Raw genomic sequence first — 21,978 nt, forward strand, 5'->3', positions numbered from 1 at the left:
GACAGCCTGAAGCTTCATAGAGGTCAGTCTAGCAGGGAGATAACTCATAATTCAGATTCCCAGAGTGGCAAGAAGAAGAGCAAAGCCAGGGAAGAGGAGGCAGCGTCTGGGCATAGGGTGGATAGGGACAGGGTACAAACAGCCTTCCAGGTGGAAACGTGAAAGGCACAGGGCTCAGGGTCCAAGAGGGACACCCAGGCTGGAGATCTCAGCTGGTAATCAACCAGGGACAGTCTCAGATTCCATGCTAAAGATTTAGCATTTTATCCCAAAGGCAACAAGGAGCCATTGACAGATTTGAAGGAAGAGAGTGACGTGATCCGATGTGCATTTTAGGAACTTGCAAGAAACCACAAGAACAGCTCAGGAGGGAGAAGAGGCAGTACTGTGGCAGGCAAGAACAGTCTAGAGACTCATTCCCACAACCCAGGCAAGGGACAGGGAGGGGCTAAATTAAGGATGTGACAAGAAAGTACAAAGCACCATGATATGCATTCGTAGGGATGCAAGAAATAAATTGAAAAAGGCGTGGATGATCTTCGCCTTCATGAAGCTGAAGAGGTAAAACACATAACAAGAGAAATGCTCATTAAAACCGAACCATGGAACAGGATGTGTGAAATGAGTGGGACAGCTAAGGGCACCATCGAACAAAGAACTCTCGTGGTTCGGAGATGAGAAAGATCGCTGTAGCTGGGGTCTGCGTGTGAGTCCAGGGTCATTTACAGACACTGTGAAATTGTTCCAAACAAGAGGAATGACTCATGCAAAAGCCCAGAAAAGAGTAAGCTGGTCAGGCCTAAAAGAAATGGAGGAACAGTGTTGACGGACAGCCAAAGATAAGGTGAAAAATAATTCAGGAGCAGATCGTGGAGGGTCCTTAGAGTCCGAATGAAGGAGCTTTGGAGATGAGACTTGGTCCTACGCAGAGAGGTGCTCCAAGGGATGTTCCTAATGACTCATAACTAGGGTCTTGATGAAAGAGATATTTTAGAAAGACTCATCTGGTGACAGTGTTTAAGATACAATGGAAAAACAGCAGAAGGAGCCTGGAAGGAGAGAAGGCCCATCAGGAGGTCCTACAGGAATTCAGGCAGGAGAAAGGGCCTGAACACAGGGGAAGCGAAAAGAAGGGAATGGGGGAAAGGGATTTCAAAAAAGAAGGATCTTCAGAAATGGGGAGCTGGATACTTAATCTCTGTTTCCAAGAAAAAAAAAAAAGTCATGCATGTTAATTCTTTTATTAGGGGGGTCCTTCCCCACCTCCCCTTGAGACAATGCCATTTTAGAGCTACAACTCTCGTACTTGCCAGGCACAAGTAATTACTGGTCTGGGATGTATTTGTTTCTTTAAGTGACTGTGGCTAAAAATTGGAGGATAAAAAGAAGAGATCAACCTTTGAAGTTCTGCCCTAGGTGGAAAAATAAAGCAAAACCAGGTGTCAGGGAAACCACGGATTTGGACATGAGAAAGGACCAAGAGGTGATTTTCCGTACGTTGTTCTCATGAAAGTCTAAGTATTCCTTATAGAAATATTTTCCCTGAGGAGAGGTTGTTCATAGGATCTAATTAGACTGGGTATGTCAAAGTGTTTTGAAACAAATAAAGCATTCATACATGTGTTAGGTATTATAAGGAAATACGTGTTATTGCCCTATCACTTTCTTGGACATATTTGATCTTTGCTTTAAAGATAATGCTACCGACCCACAATGACTCGGGAAAACACCAGAGTTACTAGTTGAGATAAGTTGGAGATAAGGTACAGTCCATTAAAGTGACATATAAATTACACTCTGTGAAAATACTAGCCTTCAAGGGCCTAAATCTAAACGACTGACCTAATAACTAGCTGTTATTTCATCTGAGTTAATCAACCCAGTTATGAGTCATATCAAAAACACCATACTATTCTCCTTTCCAAGTACTTAGTGTACTGGACTTGACTACTCAAAATCAGGAGCTTTCATATAAATTTTGCATTGCTTATAAGTGTAAGGAACACTTCTTGTTATGCTTCTTGTGTAAGGAACAAAATTAACAAATACTCTATGTCAACACTGAATGTCTTTCTCATTTTTACCTCCTTCACCTTTTAACAAAAAATTTTATGTTCACTAAATGTAAAAAGGATGAGAAATCCTTCCGTTATCAGTTGTTTGGGTTTATATAAGACCTAATTGCCTCAAACACTATAATTTTGCCACCAGTTTACAATCAGCATGCATTTCTCATGCATGAGTTGACCCAATTACATAACAAATTTTGCCTTTGGGGATTTCTCTTGACTGCTTGTATTCTGTCCACCATACAACTCAATTTCACACCATCAGCAGCCTGAACATGGCCACAGTCAGCCTCTGTCAAAATGATTTATTTAAATTACAAACAGAGACCAGATCCCTAGATAATCATCCCTACCCTTGTGCTCACCCTTACACTCAGCCTAACTTTGAATCAAATCTTTTAATAGCCCATAGACACTGCTATTCAATTATTAGGCCATGTTTACCTCCTATAATCTAATATTTTGGAAGCTAACTCACAAAATCTCAGGGAACTAAATCATCAGTATCCATGTAAGCTTATTAATGGGCACGTAATTTATTTTGCATTCTGAGAAGTCAATGAAAAATTAGATAGCTGTATCAAAAAAACTAAAAATAATTACATTTCAATATCAAATTACAGAGATTCTTTTCTCTATAATTTTTTTTAAAAGGCTTCAATCTTAGCTTTTCTTGTGAAGCAAGTAAGCATCTTATGAATGTATATGCTAAATAGAAAATGGTAGTAAAAAAGGGTATTTGGGAAATAGGAAAGATAACCAAAATTATAGATACTACAGGGTAAGGGAAAGAATATAGAGCAAATGAAAATACTATTGTCTGTGCTGTCTGTGGGCCAGTGATCTAAGGAAAGGGGTTTCTAAAGATTCTCACTGAAGTCAACACACACAGGCCCACTGCATGCATGCACACACACACACACACACACACACACACACACTTCCTCTGTGAGTTAAGGATAGATACAAATCTTGACAAATCACATAATGGTATACTTACTATTTCAGTCGGTCTGTAAAATACAGGATTTTGTCATCTGGGTTTTTTTTTCCCTTCCCCTCCATATATTTCTCCATTACCTAAAATAAATTAGAAAATAAACATCTAGATTTTATCTACAGCACAGAGCTTGTAAAAGTCTCTTGGGGTTGGACTTTACCATCTTATTTCACAATTTATCTGTAGACTATCGCAGCTAATTAAAAGTGCAGCTTAAATCAGTGTGTAAACAGGCAGAAGGAAACACATCAATAATCTTCTCAAGGCTGGACTGAGTCCCTTAGATGTCAGCAGTGATTCTGCCTTGCTCTCCTGCTGCAGGTACCTTGAATGCACTCCTTATAAACTTGAAGGTGGTAACCACCTGAATTAAAAACAGCCTTTACAATTACCCACACAAGCTAGAGCTATGAGGACAACAGGAAAGAGGTGTTTGAAAATGTCCAAAGGCACAGTTTCCTTCAATACAAGTCTTACCTGTCCTTTAAGAACATTTCCCTAAAATATCCATAAGCAAAGAAGATGAGAAGCTATGTTACGTCATTTCTGCCATTTCTGAATTTCTGCCCCAGAATTTGGCAGGGTGTGGGAGGACACAATTAGACATTTTCTGGAATTATGTGGAAATTTTTTTTTTTTTAGAAACCAGTTCTGTTTCTTTCCAACCATTCAGTAAATTCTGAAACCCTGCCTCTTTTCTTATTCTTTCTGCAGCTATTCGAAGTGAGTAATATAACAGAAGAATTTTAAATTGCAACATTTAATAAATCTCCCAGATTCAATATGCTGTTCATTACAGACCCCAAAAGAAAGAAGTCAAGGCTAAACCCACGCTCACCCCTTTCATTACACTCAATTTCAAATTTATGTTTGTGTTCTATCCCACATCTCAGTAACAGATGAAGACTGAGTGGTTATTTCCAAATGATATCAAATCCTGCACAAATGAATATGAGAGAGAGAACATTTCATAACACTCACACACACACAAGCAATCAAAAATGCCCATTCATCCACAACACATTGCCCCAAACACCTAGGAGGTGTCATTAAATTCAGTTTTATGTCTTTCTACTTTCTTTAGTCCAAAAGGGATTAAAGACAGCTTAGAAAGATCCATACAATATTCAAAGATAACATAAGCAAAACAAGTAAGCAAAAGTCAAAACAAATAAGAAAATGAAGCAAATGGAAAAATAAAGATTGCAAAGACCCTGACTTAACTTAACCCACCTACATCAACCCATATTAACTTGTAGCTCAAATGTTGTACGCCCTATCATTTTCGGAATGACCCTGCTCATCCCAGCCTCTCTAGCAGGAAAATTCTGGTGGAGACCAGTCTGGACATTTTCTCACCCCCTTTCCTCTCAAAACAGACACAGTCCAGGCCACTGTCAAAAATATCTGTCTGGATTTGGCCCACATGTTTCAGTATTTGGGTTTATCTGAAAGTAATGTGGAAAATTGGACTAAACCAAAGTACCACCTTTCAGATTAATCCAAGTTTCTTATAGAAAAAAAAAAAGATCCTTGAGTAATATGGAAAAACCCTGTGAGGTCACGGAAAAAGTTCATTAAGTTGCAGCCTTATAAGTGAATAGTAAATTCATTAGACCTCAGAATATTTGTTTCCTTTCTTCAAGAGTAAATCCCTAATGTAATATTATGAAATCAATATTCTTTACTGCTACCCAAACATGAATACACCTCATCATGGCTAAAAGAACCACTTGGAAGGTTGCTATGGGTGCTAACATAAGACAATTGCAAAAAAAAAAAAAAAAAAAAAAAATTTAAGATATTCTCTAAATTATATTCTTTTAAGAACCAGTGTTGTCTAAATTATAGGCTTAATCCACATGGTATTTTGCATTTACTGCTATGTATATGATACATATAGATTTATACGTACCTGTGTTATAAGGGTTTTTTGCATAATTAAGAATGGATCTGCAAACAGCTTCTGGTACTGAATAAAATGTATATTCCTGCTAATGATAAAGGTTGGTGAAATGATCAGTTCTTCTTATTAAATATGAATACTGACTTAATTTGAATATAAATTAAAGGGCTTACCTTTGAATTGACTGCAATCCTTATGTTAGCTGTCCCGTGGATGTCTTAAGTAGAAATGTTTAGTTCTTTTTGAAATAAATTTCTGTGATAATGATTTATGATATAACTTTTTTTGTGCAGAATTATTTTTGTTTCTTTTTAAGTTCTCCAAAAATAATCCAAAGAAAGAAATGTTACTCTATGTAACTGTGATGGAATATTCTCTCTCATTTTGAAAAGCAAAAATAGTTTTCTTAATTTAAAAAAAGAATGAATAGGAAGAAAGATGAGGGGAGTAATGCATGACTGGTGGGTTGTTGGATAGGGGAGAAAAACAAGGGGACAAAAGACATGAACCCTTAAAATTCAACCTCCTCTCTTCAAAGGAAAAAAAAGTCCTTACTAAAATAAAATGTCCATTTAAAGAGCAAACAATGAATAAACCTTAGGGAATATGGGAAAACAAAGTGTTTACTCTGCCTCCTCCAAGTCCCTAAATAAGTTGTTTAAACATCACATCATTCTGGTTTTGAACTTTTCACAAATATAATTCTTTCTCAAATTATATACTACAATTCTATCTCCAAATTGTCATTATGTACAATGATGATGGCCAAGTATCAGTGAGTGTAAACCATCTGCCAATTAAACATTTCCTAGAAATTAAGGCTATGTCGTTTACAACATCAGGTTACACAAAGCTCAGTGACTGTACGAGGGACACACAAAATACATTTCTCATGAAAAATGGCATGAATCTTGCATATTTGCACATATGTTTATATCGTGTACACAGTGGTTGATTTTTATTCATCTGTCCTCTTGGCTACCTAACACTGAACTGGTATTTTTCTGAAAAAAAATTACAGTTTGACAAACTTCATATAAAACTTTGGAAGAAACATAATTATAGGCATGAATTACAAAAGTGAAGACGAGCTATCCACCTTTAGGTAGTATAGAATTAACACTTTTCAGTCCCTAATAGGTTTTGAACTTCTGCTACTCTTGATTTTCTTTTTCAAGATAAATATATTACTTAACAAGACACAGCTTTCCAATCCAAAGCAGCTTCGTATGTAAATGTTTATTTCCGAAATTAGACGTAATGCATCGTTTCAACGAATATGTTTGAAGTATGAAACCTGACATACACAAAATTAGCAAATATAAGATTTCTCAAGATACTTAGCCTTATATGTATTTTTTATATGATTACCCCCAGCAAAAAAAAAAAAAAAAAAAATGAACTGTCAGGTTTTTAAATTTAACTATAAAAGCCCCATTTTGGAAAAATTCAAAATCTGAGGACCATTAAAAATGGAAGAAGATGCTAAATTACAAGACCTCTTTTAATAGCAACAACTGTATGTCTAAATACACTTTTAATTTATTTAATTAAATTGATTTACTTAGGAAATTGATTTAGTAAATCACTGTAATTAAATAAATTAAGTATATATTCAGAAATGTAGTCATTGTTGTGAAAGCATTAGGCTCTAGATAACTGTGACGAAATCAAAGGGAAGGAATCTAACAATTGCACCTGGCATACTTTAGGAGCATGCTGAGCACTCCTTTGCACACCGTAGCACCAAGAACACTTCCAAGTCCCAATCCATTCTCCCATCCAGACACACGAGTCACGGCGATTGCATCACCGAACAAGCAGTCACCTACGTTACTGATTTGCTCCTGAGTCCTCTTCAGCCTCTGTAGTTCAGGAGTGTCCGTAACGATGCTGAAGCCCCTCCCTTTGCTTTCTTCAAAATCTCTTTTGTACTTGACCTAACAGAAGGGAGGAGAACAAAAGAACGAAAAAGAAAAGTAAACCGAGGAGTCACAAATCCCACTCAGGAAGGGCCAGGGCCAAAGAAGCTAAAATCAGACAATGCCTCCAGTCACAACTCCATCAGCAACTGGCAGAGGGAGAGGCCACTGAGCAGAGCCCGACTGCTTGGTTGGTATCCCAGCAAGGCCACCGACTGTGTAACCTTAGGCAAGTCACTTAACCACTCTGCACTTTGGTGGTCTCATCCTTCAAACAGCGATAAGAGCAACAATATTTAAATAAGGCTATTTAATAAGTCATAAGAATAGGATCAAATGTCCTAAGACACATACCTAACTGTGAGCAAGCAAGCAAGGGCCCAATAATGGTTATTATTACCGCCATTAATAGTTGTACTACTGCTCAAGAAAAAAGTGTGGGAAAAGACAGCTGAATCTGCTCCCGTGCCCATCTTGTCAGTGACGAAGCATCATTTTGAGCCTGCACTGCGCTATGGAGGAAGAAGACCTACAAAATCAGCAGCAGCTAGCCCTGTCCTTACAAAATGTTCATTCTATTTCGTAAGGCAAAGCATATGGATATGGTTATACAATGCTCTACTGCCAAATGCCAAGTATGTAAATGCGTATGGAAATATTTATAAAATAAGCCACACCTAGAGATTAAAAGACTTCCAGCACATGGTCCTGGCACACTGTGTGCTGAGGTACCTACGATTTTTTTTTTTCTGGTATTTAAATACACTTCTTTTCTAATTACAACCCAGTGAAGCTGAATTTTACAGTTTCCTCGAGGGACTGGAATTGCTAATGCTTAATCTTTCTAGAACCCCATCTCCCATTATTAGCATAATGACAACAACTGTCACACCGGTTAAATATGCTGCTTGTTAATGACTGACACACTACAGCACTTTGTTCTTATTTCTTTAAAATATTAAGTAATATGGAAACACATTTTTAATAACCCACATAATCCCCCAAATCCCCCATTTACATTCATAATTATTAGGCTCCAACTAGCACTTAAATTAATAGCTAACATTTCGGGTGGCTAATAAAAATACGATTCTGTAAGTGCAACTTTCTGTATAAATTTGAAAGGTTCACTTAGTTGAGCACAGAATGACTGGTTTTGTTGAGTCATGTCTGTGTTTAAACACTCGATTCCCCCAGGTATTGTTGTCCTTGGGGCTACTGAAAAATCTCCTTTTACCAGAAAAGCTTGAAAGAAAAAAAAAACTGCCAGATGGCTACAAATAGAAAGGTCTAAATTCTCTCATCACTGGTAGCTTAAGAATATCTCACTTCCTCTCCATATTTTCATCTAAATTTATAAAAGTACTAAAATTTCCATAAATAAATGGTCAAATAACCTGCATAGTTTTTCTTCCACAGAAAGTGCTGAATGAGATTAGTCTTGTACCCCTCAATCCCCCAGCATGAGTAAAGATACTCACACCCACACATTCTTGGGGTTTTATGCCCAACTAAGCAAGGAAGCCATTTAGCTTCACTTGACATAAGCTCAGGACACAGAGTCATAAAATAAGTAGCAAAAGATGACAAGGTTCTAACAGCGACAGGCATGAAGAAGTGAGGAGAAAAATCCATAAGCCAGGTGCTAACACCCCGAACACCAGTTTCAGGGAAGGCACAGTCATATAGTTTTTGAGGATTAGTTTAAGGGTTTGTTTGTTAAATGGCAATTCCCAAAGCATAAACTGAAAAGAAAACCCGTCACGTTCCAGAGCCACAGGTTTTGAGTTGATCACAATTTAACTGTCCGTCCCACATCCGCAAAACACACGAGAATCACCTGACTTGGGCTTGTCTCATTAAGGGACTAGTTTTGAACAGTATACAATCTTCTCCATAACCGGTCTGCAGAGTTTTAGAAGAGGCGTAATCCTTTTTAATGGCAGGATCCACAGCCAAGCTCAAGGGCCACCCGCCCAGGACACCTTTACCGCATACAGGGAGCTTGGAGCCAGTCACTCCCTCTCTTGTCTCCCACCCACTTACATCCTCTCTCTCTATTTAGGTCTAATTTTAAATGTTGCATCTGATGATTTGCCAGTCAAAAAGAGATCAGAGGGCAGAGGGAAGAGGATTCTTCTCTTCAATTTCATGTGTCCAACACGACCCTATCCTGCCAATAAGAATACTGTGCCTTTGAGCCCGGAGATTGACCCATACTGGACCCATAATCCGGCATATGTGCATGAGTCCCAGATCTGGGACTTTGCTGGGAACCCTTGAGAAAGGGGTGCTCTTTCTCCAGCTCTGGCTAATTCAGTAGGCTGTAACACTGAAGCTGCTGATCGCCACCCAGCCACCCCCTAATAATGACGAAGCCAACACCGTGGCAAGCAAAGCAAGAGATCTTGAGGAAGTCTTGATCAGCCGCCAGGTTTATCAGTTAAGTGAGCTCATCTGTCTCTCCCTTTATAACCCAAAGAATTCTGATTAATACAACCTACTCTCACCATGCCCAAAATGTTTACACCCGTACCAGCTTCCCAGTAAACATGAACATGTGAATTTCTCCACTGATTCTTCCTACTGTGATACAAGATTTAATAGTTTACAAAAACAGTGGATTCTATCTTGGAAAAAGCACAGCTTTAGTGGACAAGAACCTAGAAATCTCATTCCCTCCCTGTCACCTGCCAGCACCTCAGCTTCTCTGAGCCAGTTTCCTCCTCTCTAGTTAGAGATTCTAGTAAATTCTTAACTAACAGATCTGTAGAGACTGGATGAGAGAAAACACCAGAAAGAACTTTAGAAAGAGTAAGGGACTGTGCAAATTCCCAGCATTGCCATCCTTATGTTGGTTTTGCTTGATGTGAAAGAATCATCTGATATTTGTCATGAGACATTAAAGGAAACAGTTCTATAATAATAAGGAAGATTACAGCTAACAAAGCAAAAAAGATTAAGAATTAGCTAGTAGTTTACATTTACAAATTTTACTCAAGCTATTCCAGAACAGAAACTGATTTTTTTGTTGTTGGATTTGTGCCAATGATCAGACCCCTACATAGCACCTCGGATATGTCATCTAGTGATCACACAGGTGGAGATGAATTCTGAACCCCATCTGTGCAGGTGCTGGGCGACAATCTGTCTTTGCCAAGAGTCACACCACACGCTGTGCAAATCTGTAAGAACTGGATGAAGAGTATTCTCGTAAGACTACTGGGGGTTCCCTGTCACTGACAGAATGTTCCCTCTTGCTCCCTACACTGAGCCTATGGGAAGCATAATCCGTTTATTCATCAAAGCTCAGTGCCAGTGACACTCCTCTGTGAGCTGGACTGGCCTCCTCCCAGTCTGGACCCCCAGAGCTTTACACCCGCCTATGAGAGCAGTTATCACCCTGAACTGCACTTACAATGGTGTCACAATCCCCCGCTCTAGAACACATGGAACTCAGGGACAGGGGCAAAGTCTTAGCGATCCTTCTAATCCCAAAACCCAGCATAGCCATGTGGCCCAAGGGAGCTGATTAACAAATGATTAAGAAAAAGAAGGGAGGGAGAAGAGAAAGAGAAAGGAGAGGGGTGAAACAGAGAGGCCCAGTTCCAGAGGTAAGAGAGGAACCACATATGCAGGGACTGGAACATGGTTCCATTTGGCAGGAGCATCTGGTGGGGAGAGGGGTGTGCAGACAGGGGAAGACCAGGACATTAAGCTAAGGAACACAAATCTAGATCAGATTGGGGAAAGAACTTGCTAGCCATAGTGCTTGTCCATTTGGGCTTCTGTAACAAAAATGCCATACCCTGGGGGGCTTATAAACAAGGGGAATTTATTTCTCATGGTTCTGGAGGCAGGGAAGTCCAAGATGAAGGAGTAGGCAGAGTTGTGGTCTGGTGAGAGCCTGCTTCCTGGTTCATAGATGGCATCTCCTCACCGTGTCCTCACATGATGGCAGGGGTGGGGAAGCTCTCTAGGGTCTCTTCTACAAGATACCCCATGATCGAATTGCCTCCCAAAGGCCTCACCTCCAAATGCCATCACCTTGAGGATTAGGTTTCAATATATGGATTTGGGGTGACACCAACATGCAGTGCTGTCCTATATTAACTTTGTCAACATTAACTCAAGTATTCATTGAGCCTCATATATGCTGCCCTTTGAAACTCCAGCTCTTTCCCCAGCAAAGATGCCTTTTCTTCCCTTATACTTCAGCACTGGATAGAAAATTATCATCTCTGGCCTCTTGCCTACTCTCCTGTTAAAAAGTATTTCACGACGGTCTCATGAATAACAATGGCAGTATATCTTAGGAATGTCATTCTTTGGAATTCCCTCAAATGTACACCCATTCAATCCTTTGTTCATTCAACAGATAATTATTGAGCACCTACTATGAGCCAAGTACCGTTCCAGCTGTGGGAAGGACGCAGCAAAGACAACAGTCATGATTTCTGCCCTCTTGGCCCTCACATTATAGTGGGAGAGACGGAAAAGACACAAGACCTAAGGAAGCTGAATAAACAGTATGTTAGTGGTGAGTATTAAGAGAGCAACAAAGCGAGAAGATGAGATGAGAAGGGCCAGGGATGCTGCCCTGTGACATAGGGCGGTCTGAGAAGGCCCCAGTGAGAAGGTGGCATGTCAATAGGACCTGAGCAGGGGAGGGCTGTAAGCAGGGCAGGGACACGCTGGACTTCCAGTTTGACAGGCACTAACCCACTGGAGGGGAGCAGGAGAGAAGCAGGAGACCAGTTAGGAAGCAGGCAATTTTGCCCCTCTTCCCCCAACTGCCCACTATTAGAGAGCCATCCCAGGACCACAGAAGACAGAGAATTCCTGGGCCCAACCCCAGACCCTGGCCTCCCCAGAAGACCGAACCGGGGAGTTGTGTACTCCTGTCAGTACAGGGCAGGAAGGACGCAGGAGGAGGGAGGACAGAACTAAGATGCACCAGGAGTTTTAGGAAAAGAATAAACCACAGCTGGAAAGTAATGCAGTCTTGGCGTCCTCTCGGCTCATCTCTTCAAGACTGAACAAAGGCACTTTGAAAATGCATTCGTAAAGTCAAAGGTAAGAAATACACACAACAGGCAATTTGATTTGACATATTTTTCTTCAGAAGGAACTTAGAAATGTATTTCCAATGCTGTATGCGACATTATATTGACATGTTATGTACACACGCTGTGTACGTGTACACGCACACACACACGCACGCACACATCTGTCTTCCTGTACTACGGATTAGAGCCCTACGGTAAGAACCAAAAGACCTGAATTTAAACCTTAATTCTGTCCTGTGATCTTTATTTGTTCAATTTCTCCAACACTCCTGATCCTCAGCTATAAAACAGGAAACAAATGAAAAAAAGAGCAATTTGCTACATAGTGTTTGGGAGGTTAAAGTTACCATATGAAAGCATCAAGCAAGGACATGCCTGCAGAAGGTCACTAGCAAATATTAGCTTTGTCCTTCCCACTAAATTTCAAAAATGACCTTTGTTGCTTAATATGATCATTTCTGCCAGCCTGGACGTGCACGGTGATATTGTGTCTGGACTCATCAGCTAGTAGCACTCACAAGTGCACAGCGAGGAAGAGCCTGGACACCGGGTGGTTCTGGCCCAGCTTAAGAAAAAGGCTCACAATGACTGAAAAGGAAGACTCCTCAAAAGCAAAATGGTAAACAGAGCTGCAAATTGAATTATTTGCTCATTCTGAGATACAAACTGTCTCCCCCAAATGCTGCAAGTACCATAATTATTAATAGGCAGCAATAAATAAATAAATTTTTTAAAAAATGAAAACCACAACACAGAAAAGCCAGAGAGCCATGTCGGGTGAAAGAAACCAGGTGCAACCAGAGACTGATAAATTGTCGGACAACGAACTAAGAGGAGAGTAAGTCAGAGGCGGAAGTGAAGTCAAAGATGAGCGTGTCCTACAGCCCAGCAGCTCCACACCAGGTATTCTCATCTCCTAGAAACCCTTGCCCGTGAGCACTGAGGGACATAGACCAGCATGTTCTTAATAACATTGTATTATCAAGAAAACTGGGGGCACGTGGGTGGCACAGTCAGTTAAGCATCTGACTCTTGATTTCGGCTCAGGTCATGATCTCAGAGTTGTGAGATCGAGCCCCATGTCCAGCTCCATGCTGGGTGTGGAGCCTGCTTAAGACTCTCTCCCTCTCCCTCTGCCTACCCCTCACCCACCCCCTGCTCGAGCACACTCTCTCTCTAAAACAAAAGGAAAGAAAAGAAAAAGAAAATTGGAAACAACCCAAATATCCATCCACAGGAGAATGAGTGAATTATATTATATTCATAGAATATATAATATTATCCAGGAGTGAAAATAAATGAACTACAGCTGCATAGATCCATATGTATAAATCTCAGAAACATTTTTTTGAAGGGGAAAGAAGCAAAGAATACATTCATAGGTGGTACATAAAGCGGGGAGAGAAACTTGATAAGGGCAACATCCAGGGTTGTGAGATCTGCTCATTGGAGGATGTGAGTGGAACTTCACTGGTCCTGATGTTCACGTGCTTTAGTTGGAATGTAGATTCACATGCAATCCTTTGATTATCATGCTGTAAAACTTACATGGATATTCCATATATTCTTTTGTATTGGTCGAATATTTTGCAATAAAGCATTTTCAAAGAAAGCAGGGACAGAGCCCACATGGGGAAGCTGAGGTACCCAAACTTGTGTTTTCCATAAGTGGTGAGTGACCTGGTCAGTGGGCAACCATATGCAGAAAGTTAAGTTAGTCATTTGTTACTTCATCTTAACGAAGCTGTTTCACTATAGTGGCAAACACAGAGTTGAAGCAAAAAGGTTGGAAAAATAGAAATCGAGAGAGGGAGAAAGGGTGTCACAAAAGGGATTGCAAACATGGATTAATGAGTAATAGTAGCAGTACAAGGGGTTCCTGGCCCTATCACAATAGACCAGAGGGCTAAGAATCCAGGGGCCGAAGGGTAAGCAAAAGGAGAACACTATTGAGCTCTAATGCAGCTTACCTTGTCAGAATATGTGTAACAGAAGCCTAAAATCTACAAGGATATTTATTACTGATTCATGTTATCCTGCTCTTTATTTCACACATTTAAAAGTGTCCATCTGATACAATGAAATCAATGACCAATTTTATTATCTTTTACGACATGATGGATACTTCACATTTCTTCAGGGGGGGATTGTGAGCGTTGCATCCTTTTTAAACTACATGCAAAATTCCTAGTTCGATCTGCAAAATTTAGCACTCAATTATGTACCATCGTGTATAGCTCTGTAGATTTTAAAGTACTGGAGAATGTGGACCATATGCTTCTTTCTATCTCATCGCATTTCGCTTGGTGTTAAGCATATATTAAAAGCTTAATAACTATTTCATGATTGATTACTATCTAGTTTTGTTATTTTTAACATCTAAAATGCAGTAAATTGGCTAATCTCACAATACTAGATGGGAATTAAACAACTACAAAGGAAAATCTGATTAAGGGCTTTTTTAAAGATGAAGTTAATTTTAACAAATGTTAAGTCAAATGAACTCAAAAGAGAATTTGTTTTTCTTTAAATTAATCTCATAATTTGTAAATTTATGGTTAATTAAATGAAATTAAAATTTTAATTACCTTTTTAAACATGATTAAAAAGCATTAAATCTTTTTAAATTCATAGATTTCTAAGCCTTAAATTAGCCTTCCATTGCATTCACAGAGGTACTTACTGATATTTACAGATTAGTCAGTATTTTATGTATATTCACAATCCAGCTTCAACAGATTTGGAGTTCCTTTACTTAAAAAACATTGAACTCTAGGGACACCTGGGTGGCTCAGTCAGTTAAGCACCTTCCTTAGGCTCAGGTCATGACCCCAGGGCCCTGGGATCAAGCCCCATATCAGGTTCCCTGCTCAGCGGAGAGTCTGTTTCTCCCTCTCCCTCTGCTCCTCCTGCTTGTGCTCTCTCTCTCTCTCTCTGTCAAATAAATAAATAAAGTCTTTCAAAAAAACATTGAAATCTAAATTTTATTCTTAACAAGTACTCTAAATACATAAAGCACATCTTAACTGATTTCTCAATAAGCTACTATACTTAAAAATCACCCTTATGATCCTAACAGCTCAGGCTCAGGATTTTGACAAATTCGTCTTGGACCCTGACTCCACCTCTTAATAGCTGTGTGACCTTAGGCTAGTTACTTAATCTCTCTGAGCCTCAGTTTCCTTGAGTACAAAATAAGCATAAGTATCAATAGCACCTTTGTGAGAATCAATGAGATGATGGTCATAACACTTGACATCTATGAGCTCTCTATGTCCCAGGCACTGCACTGAGCCCTTTCTGTATCATGTGAGCAGAGCCAGGATGAGAAGGCCAGCCGCCATGTGTAAGGAGCACTCAGCATTCAACTCCCACACGTATATGTTGACTTACTAATGGTAGCCAAATAGCTAGAGAACCCATCTCAGCACAGGGGCCACTGCATTGGGTAGCTCCTTCAGTCTTTTGGGGATTGAAATAGAATATAAATAAATAAATGAAAAAACAACTAAAAAGTGCTTTGCCTATATCATCTTCAGATAAATCCTAGCAGGTACACATTTTAATGCCCGTTTTCATAGATGAGGAAAGGGAGTGTGAGGAGGTGACAGAGCGAATAGGAGACTGAAGTCTCTGTCTGGACCTCCCCAGACATTATCCTTCAATTCTTCTGACAATGAAAAAATACCAAGCGAAAACCATCAAACTGAACACACATAAGATAGAGACAGTGTCCTGTAAATAAGCAGGGAGGAAAGTAGAACCAACTGAATATTTCTTAGTAGAAGATACTAGAAAGTTTGCATAACTTAAAATTTTAGCTAATTCATTATCTGCAATGGGACTTACAGTGCCATAAAAGGGACAAAAATTATCACACTTTTCATTCAAAACGTGGTTTGGGGTATCTTTTTGAAAGAAACAATTGTTCACATTTTCTATTAGGAAAGATCAGGCCAGGGGCAGAGAATGCCATTCCCAAAACTGTAGTATTAATGGAAATATTGATTCAAACCAGAAAATCATATCTACATTAATGAAGAAAATTGGAGCCTAAATTATATACACATAATGCATATTTTCACCAGGAATTTTATAGGAAGAAAATGTAACTAATCCACCAAATTCTGCCTATGAATTATAAATTACTCTGGGGAATAAACTAAGTATTTGGTGATGATTAACTTTTTCAGAAAACTAAAGAATCATCCAATTAACTGTTCGGATATTAAAGGAGCAAAAAACAATTAATATTCTAATACCTGATATACTACTGAAGAGTAATTGACTCACAGACCCTGACTACTGCTATTTTATATTGCCAAATTTTATATTTTTAATTTATATTTTTAAATAACACTTAATAATTCAGACAATTTATGAATTTTGATTTCTGGACATGTGTTCTCTTAACTCTTAATCCTTTAGAGAGAGCCAGTCTCATCCCATTACGTGATTATGATTTTTAAAATAAACAGCCTAATTCACACACAGATTAGAATATTGTTGAAATTATTTTGAACCAGAAGATATCATGCAAGGTTAAATTAAGGAGAGAATAGTAAGTTACAAGAAGGAACATTCCTGCATGTATGTTTTGAACGATAAAGTATCAGGAAATGGGTAATTTCCGGTTAAAAAAAAAACTAATTAGGAAATTCGTAACTCAGAAAAGAAAGCTACATCCAAACTACAGAGAAGAAAAGAAAAAGGCTAAAATCAAGAATCAAGCAAATGCAAACAGCTGAACAAACAGAACAGTCATGAAAGTGAAAATAACCTGTCCTTAATCTTAAAGAGCCGCAGCTGATGAAAGTGACAGACGATTCTTCCCTTTTCTTACATATGCCTGTTCCCTAACAGATTGATAATGTCATTAAAATTGGTCCTAACATCCCTCCTACACCTGCAATGGCTATCCTTCAGGCAACACCGACTGTTTTCCCGTAGGAAAACACACTCTTTCCATGTCTTCAAAACTGAAAAACAAGAAAATAAAAACTGTAACACAGCAAAAACAAACGAACGAAAGGCAGAAGAATAAATCTAAATGCATTATACTTAATGTGCACACAAATGACACTGAGAATAGCTTCCATGACAGATAGCTTTCGCCAGCCAGAAAACCCCATGGATCCCAGCAAGATATTTTAATCAAAAAAATTTAAGAGATTAAATTCTTTTTGAAAGATTTATTTATTTATTTATTTATTTATTTATTTATTTATTTATTTTAGAGAGAAAGAAAGAGAGCAGGGGGAGGGGCAGAGGGAAAGAGAGAGAGAGAGAGAATCCTCAAGCAGACTCGCTGCTGAGCGCAGGGCCTGACACAGGGCTTGATCGCACGACCCTGAGATCACGACCTGAGCCGAAACCCAAAGTCGGCTGCTTCACCGACTGAGTCACCCAGGTGCCCCTGAGATTAAATTCTTAATACAGAATTTTATTTAAAACATAAATTGCCTAGAAATTTTTACAGGTTATTAACATATCTATGCTACAACCAGAAACTCAGTAGTAACTCAGGTCTTCCACAAGGAAGAAATGATTAGAAACAAATATATGAGCAGTGTTGAAGAATGAAGTGAAGAATTATGGTTTCCTAGGCTTCTTAGTTAAGAGTGGGAGTTTCACATTGATTACAGGTGTCAGTTTTGAGAAATGTTGGTTTGTTGTCTCCCAGCTCTGTAATAGTAGTTATGATTTATTCAAGAGCTACAAGGTATCCGACTAACATTATACTAGGCATTTGACAGACTCTCTTGTTTAATCTTCAAAATCACTCTGCAAAAGAGATATTTATTTTACCATTTTTTACATATGAGAAATGTAATGGAAACCCACTGTGGGGTCCACCCAAGACCTCCAACCTTCTCGTAATGGTTTCATGCCTCACTCCATCTACTTATGTTTCTTCAAAAGGTGCCATTTTCCTACCTGACCCACTTCCTTAACCATCACTGAATGGACCTAATGGTAGTCAGTCATCTGGCCTAACCTAGTCCAAGTCAGCATGTTTGGGGGATTTGGGAACTAGTACCCAAAGTGTAGAGTGAGTCTCAGCCTCTGGCAACAAAATCTCTAAGATATAAAACTTTGGACATGTTTACCACCACCAGAATCCAGAGAGACAGATGAAACTCATCTGCCAGAAAGAGAGTCCTGACCTGATGGCATTTGATTTCTGATTCCTACCATTCCTGAAGCCCAAACAGGTACATCCCTTGAATTTCTGTACCCTAATATTCTCAAAAGAAATTATCATTTTGCTCAATGAAGGTTGGGTTTCCTACCCCTTGCAGGCAAGAATCCTAACTAACACAGGAAACTGTGGCTTAGTGATTAAGACACAAGCTTAGCACCCGCATCTTGTAAGCAGTAGAATCAGGATTCAAACCCAGATCTGCTGTCTCAAAGCTTTTGCTCCTTCTACCATATCGTGCTACAAGATAGTAATTCAAACATTTTGTAAACTTCAATCTTTCACTTAGATTGAAATGCAATTTTAATGAAAATATACCATTATTTCTTTAAAAAGACTAGATTTTAAACAACAGTGTAAACAAAATCTTAAATAATTTTTAAATTGTCTTATATGTCACATATATTAGCCACTATTGGATCTTTAATCGTTGTAGACACAACCAATTAGATGCTTGGTAAGCATTCATCAAATGAGTGGGTAAATAAGGTAACTCCAGTACTTCAAAATGAAACTTTAAAATGCTTGCTGTCAGGGCATCTGGTGGCATAGTCAGTTAAGCATCCAACTCTTGGTTTCAGCTCAGGTGGTGATTTCAGGTTGTGATCTCAGGGTCATGAGATCAAGCCCTCCATCAGACTCCACACTCAGCGAGGAGTCTGCTTAACTCCCTGCTCTCTCTCTCTCAAATAAATAAATAAATCTTTTTTAAAAATGGGTGCTGTCTTTTTTTTTTAAGAGAGGAGAGAGTAGTGTGGTGATGGGAGAAGGGGAGTGCGGAGGGAGAGGGAGAGAGAGAATCTTAAGCAGGCTCCGTGCCCAGTTCGAGCCCCACACAGGGCTCGATCTCACCACCCAGAGATCAGGACCTGAGCCAAAATCAAGAGTGGGACCCTTAACCAACTGAGTCACCCAGGAGCTCCTAAAATGATTGCTGTCTTAAAGCCCCAACTTAGAAAATTTTGTAGATTATTCAATATTTTTACTTTTAAATTAACTCTGATTTCCAACATGAAAAATCAAACACTAAAATAATTCAAGAAATTTCCGAAGTTTAACATTATAATGAGAAAAACTACTGCATAAGTCTGCACATCAATTAATATCTTATCTTGGTTATATTTTTATGAAGTTTCAAGTTTCACATTTCAGGTTAATTTCAGGTGCTACAGGTGCAATTATATTGTTCCCTTGCTAACCTGACTTAAGAGACTCCCCTTGGGTCTGAAACACTAATAGGGTCTGGGTGAGTCCATTTCCCAAAAGGACAAAAGGTCTTTCTTTTCCCTCCAGAAAAAACATCTCAAGGAGCCATATTATTCTTTTCTTTGCAATGTGGAAATAAATACCTGGGTTTTATAGTTACGAAAAGTAAGAAGAAAAAAAATGGAACTCTAAAGATAATGGAAGTGGAAGAGAGGAGTGGTTTGAACTGATGTGGATAAGTGTTTTAATGTCTTAATAATTTGGATTCTGGAATGTCATTGTGCCTGAGCCCATGAATGTCTCACATACATTTCATAGTCCATGAGAGTATAGCTATTTCAGAAACAGGGATAAGTTGGCATTGCCAAAGAGCCAGGTGGTTCCACTGTTTGGAAACCATCTGGTCTGAGTTTTCTCTTTGTCAGCACCAGCAATACTCCAGTAGCAAGAGCTATTATAGTGATTGTGTGTGTTTCATTTCTTTAAATAAACTCAAACAAAACTACCCTGAATATAAATTCATTATTTCTTTGAACTGTCCTTGCAGAGTATAATGAAATCCCTTTCAAGATGAGTTACACTGAATACCTACATTCATTCCATAACCTCACAAAACCCGGTGGCAAAATACTAGAAGTATGCCCACAACTCTAGCAGGACCTCTTGATCATGTTAACCTTTACTGGGGTATCTACTGCCCAACCTCCAACTAGTAAAATGGGAAAAGTTCTGCTGAGGCAGATGTCACAGCAAAGCCATAGATATGTGTGTGTGTGTGTGTATATGTACACACATATATTTAATGTGAGCTGTAAAGAGATGCAGATATCGTGAAAGCTCAGAGGTACATGTTATTTAATCAATCAAGAAAAAAAAACTGAAAGGGTCTAAGAAACTTAAACCTATCATTCATTGTCTCAACTGCTTCCTCATTCAACAGACAGTATGACAAGCCAATGAGCAATACTCATGGGATCACTGGACTACAGAACACAGGACAACAACATATGCTGCAAAGCATTGGGCCTTTATTTCCATCTAAAAGCAAGGTGCCTAAGCTTACTAAAAATTCTAGGCTCCCTCAAAAATAAACTATTGGGACTATATCAAAATAAAAAGCTTTTGCACAATGTAGGAAACCACCAACAAAATGAAAAGGCAACCTACTTAATGGGAGAAGATACCTGCAAATGATATAACAGATAAGGGGTAAATATCCAAAATACATAAAGAACTTATACAACTCAGCACCAAAAAAACACAAAAAACAAAACAAAACCTGATTAAAAAATGGGCAGAGGACCTGAATAGATATTTTTCCAAAGAAGACCTATAGCTGGCCAACAGATACATGGAAAGATGCTCAACATCACTCACCATCAGGGAAATGCAAATCAAAATTACAATGAGACGGGGTAGCCTTGGTGGCTCAGTGGCTAAGTGTCTGCCTTCGGCTCGGTCATGATCCTGGGGTCCTGGGATTGAGCCCCGCATCAAACTCCCTGCTCAGCGGGGAGCCTGCTTCTCCCTCTCCCTCTACCCACCCTCCTCCCCCCACCACTCATGTTCTCTCTCACTATCTCTCTCTCTGTCAAATAAATAAATAAAATATTTTTAAAAAATCACAATGAGATAACACCTCACACCTGTCAGAATGGCCAAAATCAAAAAGATAAGAAATAATAAGTGTTGGCAAGGATATAGAGAAAAAGGAACCCTTGTGCACTGTTGGTGGGAATGTAAATTGGTGCAGCCGCTGTGGAAAACAGTGCAGATGTTCCACAAAAAATTAAAAATAGAGGGGTGCCTGGGTGGTTCAGTCCATTAAGCACCTGACTCTTGATCTCAGCTCAGGTCTTGACCTCAGGGTCATGAGTTCAAGCCCCATATTAGGCTCCACGCTGGATGTGGAGCCTACTTAAAAAAAAAAAAAAATTAAAAACAGAAATACTATATGATCTGGTACTTTCACTACTGGGTATTTACCCAAAGAAAACAAAAACACTATTTCAAAAAGATATATGCCCCGCTATGTTCACTGCAGCATTAATTTACAATAACCAAAATATGGAAGCAACCTGAGTGACCATCAATCAATACATGAATGGGTAAAGAAGATGTGGCATATAATATATATAATGGAATATTATGCAGCCATGAAAATGGATGAGAGCTTGCCATGTGCAACAACATGGATGGGCCTAGAGGGTATGATGCTAAGTGAAATAAGTCAGACTGGGAAAGACAAATACCATGATTTTACTCATAAGTGGACTCCAAAATACAAAACAAATTAATAAACAAAAAGCAGAATCCGGTCTGTAAATACAGAGAACAAACTGAGGGTTGCCAGAGGGAAGGGGTGGGAGGCATGGGCAAGTGGGTGGGGGGATGGGCAAGTTGGGTGAAGGGGAGTAGGAGATCCAGGCTTCCAGTAATGGGATAAATCAGTCATGGGAATAAAAGGCACAGCATAGGGAATATAGTCAGTGATACTGTACCAGCATTGTATGGTGACAGATGGTAGGTTAGACTCACCGTAAGTATAGCTAACAGAGGGGGAAGCTGAATCACTGTGTTGTACACTTGAAACTAATGTAACAC

The 21,978-nt window shown here is 39.1% G+C and overlaps 1 protein-coding gene across 2 annotated transcripts in view; it reads right to left on the reverse strand.

The window, feature by feature from the left end:
• Positions 1 to 21,978, reverse strand: part of NEBL (nebulette) — a 341,920-nt gene that overhangs the window by 155,955 nt on the left and 163,987 nt on the right. For both annotated transcript variants that reach the window (XM_032425493.1, XM_032425494.1), the window contains exon 4: positions 6,808 to 6,915. In XM_032425493.1, coding sequence (XP_032281384.1) covers positions 6,808 to 6,915 — 108 coding nt within the window. The remainder of the gene's footprint in view (positions 1 to 6,807; positions 6,916 to 21,978) is intronic.

This window comes from Phoca vitulina, unplaced genomic scaffold, assembly GCF_004348235.1.
Source record: "Phoca vitulina isolate PV1807 unplaced genomic scaffold, GSC_HSeal_1.0 scaffold33, whole genome shotgun sequence".
NCBI lineage: Eukaryota > Metazoa > Chordata > Mammalia > Carnivora > Phocidae > Phoca > Phoca vitulina.